Source organism: Callorhinchus milii, unplaced genomic scaffold (genome assembly GCF_018977255.1).
Source record: "Callorhinchus milii isolate IMCB2004 unplaced genomic scaffold, IMCB_Cmil_1.0 Scaffold18, whole genome shotgun sequence".
NCBI lineage: Eukaryota > Metazoa > Chordata > Chondrichthyes > Chimaeriformes > Callorhinchidae > Callorhinchus > Callorhinchus milii.
Genome location: NW_024704759.1, coordinates 5605857 through 5619141, shown reverse-complemented (window position 1 = coordinate 5619141; position 13285 = coordinate 5605857). Strand labels below are relative to the sequence as shown.

The window sequence follows — 13285 nt, the reverse complement described above, 5'->3', positions numbered from 1 at the left end:
GCGGTTGGGGCAGAGAGTGTGAGCGTTGGGGTAGTTGGGGCTACTGCTTCTGGGGCAACCAACGCCGGGAGCCACGATGGGCCTGGCAGATGATGCCCAGGCTGGAGCAGAGGGAGGTAATGGTGGGATCCAGGAGAGAGAGGAGGCGAGGAGTGCTGTGGAAGAGAAGGATGGAGTTGGGTGTAGCGGATAGTGGGGGGGGGGTAGGAGCAGGAACATTTTCAGGGGGAGTGGCTCGGGTCAGGGTGGCAGCCAAATGCGTATGTTTTATCACGGAGATGAATTTATCATGTAAATCTGCAGAAATGAGTGGCCTTTCAGTCTCCTTTTAGGGTGGTTCTCGAGTGTATGTGGAAGTGGAGGGTGTTCAGTATCGCAGTTTGTAAAGGGGCCTCTATAGCAGCAACAGCACAAGTGACAAATGTAGGTCAGAAGTGATCTGTTACTCACATCTGCATATGCAGCAGCCGTCTGTCACAGAGAGACTGCAACTTGATGCTGCCCGAGTTAATACACTCAGCTCACTGAGTAAAAAGAACAAGCCTTTTGTGTCTGGTTACACATTGCAGACTCGGGCTGTGAACATAGTCAATACTTGGCTTCTCCCCCACCCACTATCCACCTGTGAAAGGGGCTGACGTGTTGATTATTCTGCTTTGGAAACTTTCCTGAAATTTTCTCGTGTCGAGTGGGGGATGATTGGTGTTTCACACTTTCTGTGAGATGGAGTGGTGCTCTGCAGGAGGTGGTGGATGGTATTTTGAGGGGGAGGGGGGTACGACTGGTTTTCATGTGACCAGCAGCCAGCAGTATGTACCCAGATCCACACTCCCCTCAACCCTAACCTTCACCCCCATCTTGTGTGCCTATCCACTACTGTTTGAGAGCTTTGGGATATCCTCCTGACTTGAAAGTATGCAAATATGTATTGTATTGACGGAAAACCAGTCAGTGCTATTCAGCTGTGTCTCGCACTAGGTCAAACTGATTTCCCATTTACGCCCCATTGATTTCCCCCATCTCCCACCATTAAAACGAAGATCAGTGTCCCGGGGTGAGGGAGGTGGGGTACTGTTTTGTAATATCGAGGGAGGAGAGAGTGGATCAGTTTTAAAAAAAATAATCACTCAATCTACAACTCTTTGTGGGAAACTGCTGTGTGTAATTGGCTGCTCTATTCGGCCTACAAAATATAAAGTCAATTCACTTTGCAGTATATTCTGTGAAGCGCTTTCATACGTCTTGAGGATGTGATGAGGCATTATATCAAATGCAAGGATGATTATTATTAGCAGTAATGCGGTGGGGAGGGGAGTATCCATTTTTAATGTAGGGCGTCAAAGGAGTATGGATCTGAGGGGGAGTCTAATGTTAGCGAGAGTGTATATGAAATCCAGTAAATTTCATTCTTCCTGGCAGCCGTGGTCTGCCAGGCACTGACTGGGCTGCTGGTACTATTTTAAAATCTCAGTTTATTCTGAAACACAACACACTTGATTGTATGCTTGGCGGGGGGTTCCCTGTTGACTTTAAAGCATTTGCTTTAATCCACCCAGAGAAGGATGTTCAGCTCAAATAAGCTTGACTCTGATCCGAACATCCATCCTGGGTGCCAGTCTCCCACGTACTGGGAAAATATTAGCCTTCAGTCAGTTAGCGATGCGTTCATGCTATTCTGTAACTCACAGTCAAATAAATCTCTCAATATTGCTTAACTGGTGCAGTGTAACTGGTTCAATCATGTGCTTAAATCAAGTGAGCTCAGAGACTGAATTCCTGCCATGGCTCAATTGATGAAACTAGTGTGTAACCCAGTTGATGAAACCAGTGTGCAACCAGCCCATACACACCCAATTTCTGGCCTGTGCTGAACTAGCTGAGCGTATTGAGGTTCAGCACTCCTGGGAAAAGGGGAAATGACAACATCTTACTCCTTGATCACTATGAACTATATCTACCCTCCTCTCACTCCCTGGAAACTATAGGTTTTGATGTTGTTTGGATGCGGGTTTGTGCGAAACCAGGAACAGGAGAGGTCTCTCAGCCCTTCAAATAATGTTGGTCGTTCACTTCATGGCTGTTTGTGGAAAACTGCTGTGTGTAAATTGGCTACTGCATTCGCCTGCAAAATAGTTGCTGAACTTCACAGTAAATCCTGAGATGTGCATTGAGATGTCCTGATATGAAAGGTGCTTTATCAAATGTTAAGTTTTTTAAAAAAAAAATTCATTGTCAAACCTGCTCTCAAACCCCATTCAACGACCCACATTCTATGTCCCACCTTCCCAGCATGTAGCTCAATATTACTTATTCCCAAACGATCTATCCATCTCTCTGACACAATTGGTGTCCTCCCAGACTAGAGAGAGCGGAGTCAGCTATCTCACACTTGGGCTGGTGCTGGGAGCAGTGCTTGAGATGGGTTTTGGCTGATGTATGATTGCTGCCACCACCCCCATAGTGTTGTGCCAAACAAACCTTGTGACTGTCACTGTGACCCTTTGATGTGCGAAATTCTTATAATAACATAATGTGGCCTTTGTGCTCTCCTGCTTGGATTGTGGCCACTGCCTTCATCCACCACCACAGCACACACTAGGCAGCTTCAGGTCCAAGGTCACACTTATCTGTTTTAACCTTATTACCCAGGCCACTTTGCAGACTTCGCTTCCACATAGGAAAGGATCACTGGTGAAAACAGCCAGCAATTTAAAGGAGTTTAGGAACCAGTGTGTATGCAACCGCTGACTGTTTCTATCCTAGTGTAAGAATGGCCTCGCAGTGAGGCAATAGCCAGGGACTGGGTTATACTGAGACCAGACTCCCTCGAAATCCATTCCTATTGTTTCAGTAGCCCAGTGGGAACATTGAGTTTATAATTTAGGATGATGTTAAAGTCGGCGCTGGGGGTTTGCTACATTGTCAAATATCTAGCGCCTTGGGACGTCATTCCATATTCTTCAAAAAAAAACATTTTCCTGCAAAAACTACACTTTACAATGACGTGCTTTGAGGTGTCCTCCTCACGTGTGTCAAATGTCAGGACTATTCATTATTTATTTTACTCTTGGATCTCGTTTTCAAGTTAAGAATGTAGCTCTCAGCCGGGCTCCCCTTCACAGCCGCCGGCCAAAGCCCCGGCCCCCCGTGTGTAATGGTGTTTTCTGTTGTTACTTAGGTTTAGATTTTGATGATCTGATTCCTGGCTAAGCTGTCCCAGGGCTGGTTGCAAGGCTGGCAGCACAAGGAATCCAGCACCTCATGTGAGAGCACCTCCCTGGCCTTCCCAGCTGGTACTCAGTGGCTTTGTGGAAATGGAAGTGAGGTGTTACATGTTGCCTGTGCTAGAAGACACTCTTTTTCCCTCGTCTTCTCCGTCCCACCCCGATCCTAGCTTGGGAGCTTTGTAATATAGCAGACCCTGATGTTCTGCATGTTGGTCTCCTTTCTGAATAGAGAGCCCTTGTTGCTGTATATGTGTGCAGTCTAACAGCTCGGCTGTTATCCTTGTCGTGAACGGATATAATTGTTCAGTGCCTGGATCGCTCGCTGTGCAGTAATGAACAGCTGCATGGTTCTGTCCAGTTACTTTGTAATCTCCACTGCACCTGAAGATTGGCCTTGCTGTTGAAGGCTCCCACCGTGAGCCCAGTGTTGTGTGGTCCCAGTGTGGGCAGCGCTCTCTCTCTTGGTGCTGGACTGTGCTGCTGGTTAATGAGTGGAATCCACAGGTGCAGCTGAGAGGCTATGCAGTCATTGAGTAACAAACATTTCCTGACCTACTTTCTCTCACCGTTAACCGTCCAGCAGCTCTGTCGTGCTGCTCCAGCTAATTGGAGCTCAGGAGGCAAGACCAACAACACACGCACACGTCTGTTGTGCTGCTCAGTTTAGTCTTCAATAACCAGAAGCAGCAAACAATTTGTTACAGAATGCTGGTTAAAGACAGTCCACCTCTGCAAAGAGAGGTGTGTGGGACATGCTGTCTGTGGGGTTTGGGGGGCTGATGTGCAATGTGAGGCTGGGGGGCGTGTGATGTAACAAGTAACGTGGGGTGTAATACTCTGGGGGGGTTGCGGGGTTATGTGCTTTGTGGAGGTGGGGTAGATAATCTGTGCGAGACTGTGTGTGGGTGTGATGTGCTGAATATATTTTGCATACTGTGTATGATGTATATAATACATGTCAAATGCAAGGATTATTATTACACTGTGTATAACATTTGTATAAGTGTGTGGTGTGGGGGGTATCAGTTTTTTCCACAATGGGGTGGAATGGGGGGAGTTGAATGAGGGAAAGGAAAGTCCAGGTGTGAGAGTGTGCGATCCATTAAATAAGGCAGGAAACAAGTGGAAATAGTCATTTCTGCTAATTAATGAATTCACCTTGCCAGCCAGCTGACTCTCACAGTCTGTGGTGTTGCAGCCCCCCCCCCCCCCCCCCCCCCCCCCCCCCCCCGGAGCTCTGATTCTCTGGGTACTGAACAAAGTCACAGTTAATTGATTTTTACTCATTCAGGTCAGAGCTCCCTACTGGAGAATAGAGGCCAACATTTTATTTCCTTTTACACTTGGTTTAATGCACATTTCAATGTGAAAATATGTGCCGTCTCACTGCGCTCTGTAAATCCCACTGTTTCTGCCTTCCCTTCTCACTCATTTACCCTCAGCGCAAGTGCACACACACATACTCGCGAGCATGCATTCTCTTTCACATTCTTACATGCACTCTTGCACACTTGCATGCACTCTCACACAAACATATTTGCGAGCATTCTCTCACACCCACAATCCCAGTTTGTAGGAGTCTCAATAGGTTTGGATCCACTGGGGAAAGTTGAACAGTTTAAAAGTTGAAATTCTATTATTTACAGCACTGCCATCAAAAGTGATCATTTTAAGCTGCTCTCTTCCTCTCCATAAACTCACAGCATTGCCTGTGTGTGGCAGCCTGACTCAGTCGCTAACACACTCACTTCTGAGTCAGAGGATACGCGATCAAGCCCCATATCTGATCTTGAGCTCATCATCCAGTGCAGTCGCATCTGAGTCACATTTGAGCAATATAATTGACCTCAATATCGCTGGACTGGAAAGGGTGTGTGTGTGTGTGTTTTGGGCAGGAGGGAGAATAGCCCAGAGATAGCACAGATTTTCACATCCACATGGATGTTCTGTTGAATTGGGTCCTCTCTGACCACTGGTGTTTTTAAGAACAGGTTTCCATCACTGTATTGGGAACAGTCTGGCACAGCTCAGCTGCTGTTTCCTCCGGAATGATCCTTTATTTCTGACTGATCCTATTTTGTGACCAGCTTTGAGACATAAGAGTTCTGTGTGAATGTGATGTTTTTACACCTGAGTTAACCAATCCACAGAATTCATTAATATCACTAATAATCCTTACATTTGGTCCAGCACCTATCATGTTGGGAGGATGTGGAAGTACTTCACAGGGTTTACTGTAAAGTGGAGTGACTGACTATTATTTGTCAGTCAATAATAGAATGAGGAGTGATTGGGTTCCACTCAGTTTGGTAATGCATTACGGGGCAAGATGTCCAATGGCCCCTTAACCTGAAAGTTGCGCCCTTTCCTCCTGACTGTACCCTCCCACAATGGAGTCCAAAGAATCCATCATTTCACTAATCGCTTTACATTTGTCACAAAATCACTTTCCCATATTTATGAAACCCGTGATCATTCCTTCCTCTTGATTAGATTTTGAGTTTCGCCATTTTGGTGGAGTGAGTTGAGCAGAATACATATAAATGTAGTGTGGGAGGAGAGGAAGGGCCGCTGGTCAGAGGAGGACATCACGGGCTGAAGTCTGTAGAATCCGCAAATATCAGTTACAGGGTGAAAAGACAATCCCATTGTGCAGCAGTCAGGCCAGGAAGCGGTGGACCCGTTACAGCAGGGAATGGGTGCCACCCGACAGGTCATCTTCAGGCAAAACTTGAGGAAGGACTGGTCCATCAGTTGCATAAAGGAGAGGGACAGAAGGAAAAAAAATCACAAGCCTTAAATCTTGCAGTGCAGCATGTTCTTGAGTTGTTAATAATTTTCCTTGGATTTGATATACTACATGCTCACACCCCACTGTACCCGCCACCTTCCACTTCTACCACTACTGTGCTGCACAATTGGGGCCCATGCTCTAATCGCTATGCCCCAAATTTCTAAAATACCTTGCCTCAATCCCTCTATCTTTCTGGCTCGACATCAAGCCACACAGCTGTTAAGCACTCAGATATCGCATGAAGGGTGCTATATAAATGCAAGTTGTTGTGGTTGTATTACATTGAAATATCTTGAAACACTTGAGAGTTTCTTGTGTAATGATTATTTTTGTAGGTGAACAATTTGTTCACAGCAATGTCCCACGAACAGCCATGAAGGGAGCGATTTTTTTGTCTGGGGATTGTTGACCAGGATGTTGAGAGAAAGAAGCTGGTCTGGTGAATGAATGGCTTCTTTTACAAAGTGCAAATTATATATTTATTATATTATACTAAGAGAAAATGAAAGTGTCAAAGCCTCGGCTACTCCCAGTCGGTCGGTGAATGTCCGAGCCTGGGCTCCAATAACTGAAGCTGTGGCCAGGCCAGGAGTGACTCACGGGCGAGACGACATTGGAATGTGAATGAGCTGCCACTGCCTAGCCAGTCGTTAAACCACATTAAATTTTCATAAAATTCAGACAGTTTTGAGGTTTTAATACCTGCATAATCCAGGCACCAGCCAGGCAGCTGTGACGCTCCAGTCTGCTCACACTGTATTGTTTAGCAAGAGACTGATTGTAGATGCTCGTCACGAGAGCTGTATTTTCTCCCTTTCGCCATCTCTCATGTGCTTAAAGGATAACTCTGGATGGACGAAAGGTATTTAGAAGTCCTCTCCCGTTCTCATTTAAGAGGGGTATAGTTTATAATTTTTTCATTTTATTTTGTTTCATACGTTTTCTTTTATTTATTTGTGAGAAGCATGGGGCTCTAGATATAGTTGTTGGGTGTCTGTGGGGTAGTAGATATTCCATCTGCCTTTAATCCCAATCCTAATATAGGCAAATCTGACTAGACCTCATGTTATTGGATGAAGCCTGTACCGTGGCTCCTTTTCTGCAGCCAGGTTCACTTGGTACCATTCTAGCATCTGGTTCAGAAGATTGTGGGATACTTTGGTCTCGTCTTCGAGACTGGTGGTGCAGTGGAGATGCCGACCTTTGGGTGAGACTGTTTCGGGTAAATTGCTGTACGCACACTAGCTGCTGCGTTTGCCTACAGATAGTTGATACACAAAATGACTGACGTCAACGATTATGATAGCATCAGTGTCAGACAAGGTGTGAAAGGTATCAGAACAAACCAACTCGTCATCTGGGCACAGCCATCCTGAATTACAATCAGCCTAGCAGGTCATATGTTCACACCTGTTGTGTGGATTAAGGGAAGGTTATTAAAGTGATTTGCAGTGCAGACAGAATAAAAATTTAGATTTTAATCAATGTGCCTCTTTCCAATATTAATCAGTGGCATTTGTTGCTCCTTCTCCCCGTAGGACCCTAGAAATGCAGTAAACTCCTGATACTTCATCGCTCCAAGGGGAAAGGGCTCAGTGACGAGTTATCAGGAGGGGAGTTAGGCATATGCATAAATCAAATAATAATAATAATCTTTGCATTTGATATAGCGCTTTTCACACCTTGCGACCGGGATATTGACAACATGATGATTACTTAAGTGGTGGTGACAAGTTAAGCCAGGGTCGAGTTATCGAGAGTTTACTCACAACAGAAGCAATTCTTCCCCTCTCTTTTCTCCTACCCCTCTTTTCCCTTCTCTCTCTTCTCCTACCCCTCTCCTTCCTTTTCACTGATGCCGGCAACAGCGTATTTAATATTCGGGGGTGGGGAAAAAAGAAGGTGGATTAAGCTAAATTCAATTGCGATGGCCTTGTGTGGCATTCAGTTCTCCATTCTCCCCACAAACTATCAAACCGCCATCAAGTGTCCCTGAGGACAAATCACTGGTGAGAAATGCAGTGCTCGCCTGCTAATTAAATATAACGCTGATTAGCAGCTGCTCTTTTTCGATCGCAGAGACCTGGTTAAACGCGCTTCACTCTTTGCCTCCGAAAACAGTCACTACACTTGACAGCATTTCCCTGTTGAGCACTTTGAGACATTTTAACCTCGTACTTTAGAATAATGTAAGCTTTATTGTTTTTCTGTCCTCCACGGAAGATGTCGGACTATTTTAGTATAGCTCCTCACATGCTCTCCATTCCATTACCTCTGTAGCTATGATTGATGTGTGGGCCTGTCCCACCAGCCAGCGACGGACATTCTAACTGGTCACTTTGCATTGACTTGGGATGTGTGACATTTCTGCTTTATGTGTTCACACTGCGGCGTGATTCACTTGGTCAGATTACATAATAAGCCTCTGCAGCATCTTTCACACAGGGGAGGGGGGATTCTGAAAGCACTTCATAGGGTTCACTACAAAGTGTAGTGACCGAACGCTCATTTTCGGGTCAGACCTTTGTTCCTTTCAGTTTTATTTTGGATTTATATATCCATATATACAATATTGCAGTGTTCATGTATTTATTGCTGTTCAATTGGTGTGAACGTGTGCTATATACAGACGTATACATATGCAGTGTGTGTATATTATAGGTCTACTTGGTGCCTGCTTCATCTATATGCTCCCTCTTGGTGATGTCATCTGCAGACTCGGGGTAAACTTCCACATGTAAGCAGATGACACACAAATCTATCTTGCCTCCTTCAGTATCGTCTCCAGTCCCGCCGATGTTTTATCAGCTTGTCTGGCAGGCATAGGGGCCTGGATGAGTGCAAACTTCCTGCAGCTGAATGTGAACAAGACAGAAGCCATACTCCTTGGGAACGTCAATGTCTTCACTCCTGCGGATTTTAACCTCTCAACCTAATTGGGCTCTCCTTCAGACTCATTGAACCAGGGCACAATCTAGACGTCCGGTTCGATCCCCAGCTGTCCTTCCTTCCTCACATCCCACCCCCTGGTTCCCCATCACACTCGTGTTCAACTCCCTGGAACCTCCCTACCTTTTTGACCTCCTCACTCCCCAATCCACCACCCGGCGCCTCCACTCAACTGGCACCGGCCTCCAGCTTGTCGCTTGCACCCTCCGCCCTACCATAGGAGGTTGCGCATTCAGCCATTACACCCCAAAACCCTGGAACGCTCTCTATCCCTCCCTCTCTCCCCTTTGTCAAGTCCCGCCTGAAAATCCTCCTGTGTGACCTAACCCTGCACCCCCCCCCGGAGTCGGGTTTCACCACTGTTAAGCGCTCTGAGACTCTACGTGGAGGGTACTATGCAAGTGCAAGTAGTAGTGCGTATTGTGTATGTGTACCTGTGTGCGTGTATTGGTGACCCTGTGTGTGTGCTGCTGGGTGCATGTTGGCACCACCTGCTCAGCATCCAGACAAAACTGCCTCTTCACAGCTGGATTGTGGAGAGCTTTTGATGGGGGGGAAGCAGATACATTCAGCAGAGATTAAAGGTCACAGGTTAGGCTGGTAACCTCTCCCTATTGTTGGAAACCCCAGCGCTATTTATCACCACAAAAATATTGTTCAGGTGATACCCGATCAGTGTTCCATACTCCCCTGCAAAAGCCATGTTTGTATGGAGTTGGCCATCGAGAACAGCCACTTGTTGATCAGTGTGTTCAGTTGGTCACGAAGCTTATTACCGTCCTACGGTGGACAGCCCCACACATCCAAGTGAACATTCTGAAGAATGTTGAGAATATGAGTTTTGACAGCGGGTATCGGGCGTGTGACAGCCTTGGTTTACCCCCACCTGACATTCGACATGAGGGTCTCTGAGCAGTGTTTAGCAACAGGACTGGCTGATTTTCTCCCCTTTCCCCTCCCCCCTCTCACTTCCCCCCACCAGTGAGGCCAATTCTAGACATGTGTTCTGTGGGGCAGGTGTGGGGGTCTGTGGTGCGGGGGTTAGGGGTGGTCTGCCTATACTGTCAGGTTATTAGATGGCAGCTCATTTCCTCACAAAACGGCCCGACAGTGCTGCTTGTTACAGGAGACAGCTGTTCAGTCCCAGTTCATTGTCTGTCCTCCCCTGCTCCTGGGTTCGGTTACATTTCCAGCATCTGAAAGACAGCAAATTTGCTAGTCCTCCCCCTCCCTCCCCCTGACAGGCTTTCCAGACACCCGTCACGTCTGCAGTCGCAGCCGAGTTTGGGCAAGCACTTGTAGTGGTTCATGATGTGAATGCTAAATGTAGTCTGACTATTAACTCAGCTCCAGCCCATGCCCCGTCTGTCTGCTCAGAGCTGCCTGGGCAGTGAGCGAGCGAGCGAGCGAGCTTCAGGCAACAGCAGTTAATGCATTGTTCTGCTGCTGCAGATCTTGTGACTCTTGTAACCTGCCGCTCCCTGACTGGAGAAGGAACCCTGTGTTAGAACACACACACACACACACACACACACAAAGGGGCTTTGAACCTCCCTTTTAACTTCTCGCTGAAATCCGAGCATTGGAATCTAGTCTTGCTCTGCGATAAAGGTTTGGAGGGTTCAAGTTCAAGCCTGTACCTCTTTCCTCTCTTTTCTCTCTCTCCTCCCCCCGCCCACAAAAGACACCATTGAAAAAAAAATTGTGAAGAACAGTGGCCGCTCTTTGTGGCTGCTGTGACTCGCTGGGCTGTGTGGGAGGAGACTTGGGAGATCTGGAATCCAGACTCTCAGATTCTTATTCCTTTCCATTGTTGTGCCTTTTCCCAGGATTTGTGCCTTCGCTCAGCACTGCCAAGAAATTCCATCCCTCCCTCTGGAACTGACTGGCCCAGACTGTGGCACAAACTGTTCCCACTGACATCACTTAAAACTGAAATTAAACTGGGCTCGGGGTGGGGTGGTGGAGGGCTCAGGTGCTGGGAGGAGGGCAGGGCTCAGGGTGGCGGAGGGGAGCAGGTTGGGGGAGAGGGCTGGGCTCAGGGTACGGGAGGTGGGGGGGGGATTGCAGGTGACTGTGTATACAGTGATTGTGGGGACCCTTTAGCCAGTGCTGTCTGGAGCGTTGTAAAGTTATTGCTGAGGCCCCGCAAACGCTGTAAAAGGAAAAACCCATCTTGTGTTTCTTCTGAAACCGACTGTTTCCATTCACCTCAGCAAGACGCACTGCAGCTGATTTATAACTGGAGCAGGGCTGGAATGTGCACTTTGAGCTGATTTTTTTTAATGAGAACATTTTACAGTCTTGCAGCTGCTTTAACGGTCCCACAGCCTCACTCCAGCAACAGAACCGCCTGTCTGGACTGGTGTGTCAGTCTGTGGCATGGATATATGCACACGAGGGTGCTTCTACCTGGCTGCAAAAGCTCTGTGATGAAGCTTATTAGCTTACAAAATACACAGTCATGACACTTTACAGTAAAACCAGTAAAGCGCTTTGACACGTCCTCCCATCGTGAAACGCGCTATGTCAAATACAAGGATTATTATCTGACTATCGTATAACTTGGTGTTTGTTCAGTCTTAAATGGATTTCAGCCTATTTAAAGGGGATAGTGGCTCTTCTCTCTGCTGTGTGTGAGTGTGTATGTAGAATTGTGAAGCACGACTCGAGATCACGTGATTTGAAACAGTTGTTTAAGCAGGGGTCTGAGTAGTACTAGCTGAGCGTTGGGCTGGGGGGATCTGCCCTGCCCAGCGCCTTGTTTGCTCCCAACATGGATTCTCATGCTCCCCCTCTCTCTCTCTCCTGTTACAGCGGAGTTGGAGTTTGTTCAGATCGTTGTGATTGTTGTGGTGATGATTGTAATGGTGGTGGTCATCACCTGTCTCCTGAACCATTACAAGCTCTCCACCCGCTCCCTGATCCACCGACAGAGCCACATCGAGAGGCGAGACGATAGCCTGCCTTCGGTAAGTCACCGCTCGGCTTCACCAGACCTGAGGGGTCCTCGGGTATTCCCGGGGCCCTATGAAGGGCTCTGATTGGGTAAATAGTCATAGATTATTTCCACTGGTCAGTAACAAAAGGGCACAAATTTCAAATTGTGAAGGGGAGGTTATTAAACATTCTTTAAAGAATTTTTAGGTCACTCTGGGGATTTAAAAGCGGGGAAGCAGATATGAATTTCTTCTCTCTTTCGTCTGTGTACCCCCACCCCAAATCCAACTGCATCTGGGCTGAGGCTGAGCTCAGGAGTTGGAACTGATTATACTGCCCCCTCCTGGCCACTGCACGATATTGCTGGGTGGCACTTGCTGTGTGTAACAAAATAGCTTATGAATGACTTTTGGGGTTATGAATTCAGCTAATTAACCAATCTAGCCAGCAGCCTGTTTACTCTGTTTTATTGCTGTCTCACCCTGGGCAAGCATTGAGCGCCAAGTCATCTGACACCCCTAGATCTCTTCCAGCTTCCCCCTCGGCAAGTTCTATGCCATCCATGGAGTTGCATGTTCTTACTCACTCTGAGCGTCAGTCTTGCTGAGTGGCCCTCTCGCCTCTGAATAAGAAGGTTGTGGGTTTTGTGCCCCGTGTCAGGACTTGATCTCACATAGTCCAAGCTGGCACTCCAGTGCAGTATGTTGCATTGACGGAGGTGACATCCTTCAGATGAGATGTTAAACAGTGCTCTTTGTTCAGGTGAATGTTAAAGATCCCATGGCACTATTTGAAAAGTTGAAGGTGTTTCTTGCAGTGTCCTGACCAACAATTCCCCAACTAAAATTGTTCATTCATTTCATGGTTGCTTGTGGGACATCGCTGTTGCGTAAATTGCCTGCCGTGTTTTCCCACAAAAACTCCACAGTCAAATCCTGTGAAATACTTTGAAACAATCTTCCAACATGAAAGGCGCTATACTAAATGCAAGGATTCTGTTATGTAGTACCTTCCCTGTATTAAAGTTAATTTGCAAGTTATCAGGACCTATTGTATGCAGGAATTATCAAGCTCTTTGTAAGATCGTTGCTGTTTCTTTAGATCTGCCCCAACTTGGTGTTATCTTCAGATGTTACACTGGATTTGCAAATCCAGGTCATTTAATATACATAAGGAACAGGAGGTACCGGGTACAGCCTCTCTAGTCCCCTGCTCCTCTTAACAGTGTTTGCCAAATAACATGTGGAACTCAGTCAGCCAAAACCATTCTGTCTGCCAATATGAAGTACTCGGTGTCCTGGCCAACATTCCTCCAGATAAATGAGTTCACCTCATGGTTATTTGTGCGACGTTGCCCTGGGTAAATTGGCTGTTT

The 13285-nt window shown here is 46.8% G+C and overlaps 1 protein-coding gene across 3 annotated transcripts in view; it reads left to right on the top strand.

The window, feature by feature from the left end:
- The window catches only part of LOC103171576 (protein TMEPAI), a 52215-nt gene that overhangs the window by 32571 nt on the left and 6359 nt on the right, over positions 1-13285 (top strand). For all 3 annotated transcript variants that reach the window (XM_042341891.1, XM_042341890.1, XM_042341889.1), the window contains exon 2: positions 11788-11942. In XM_042341891.1, coding sequence (XP_042197825.1) covers positions 11788-11942 — 155 coding nt within the window. The remainder of the gene's footprint in view (positions 1-11787; positions 11943-13285) is intronic.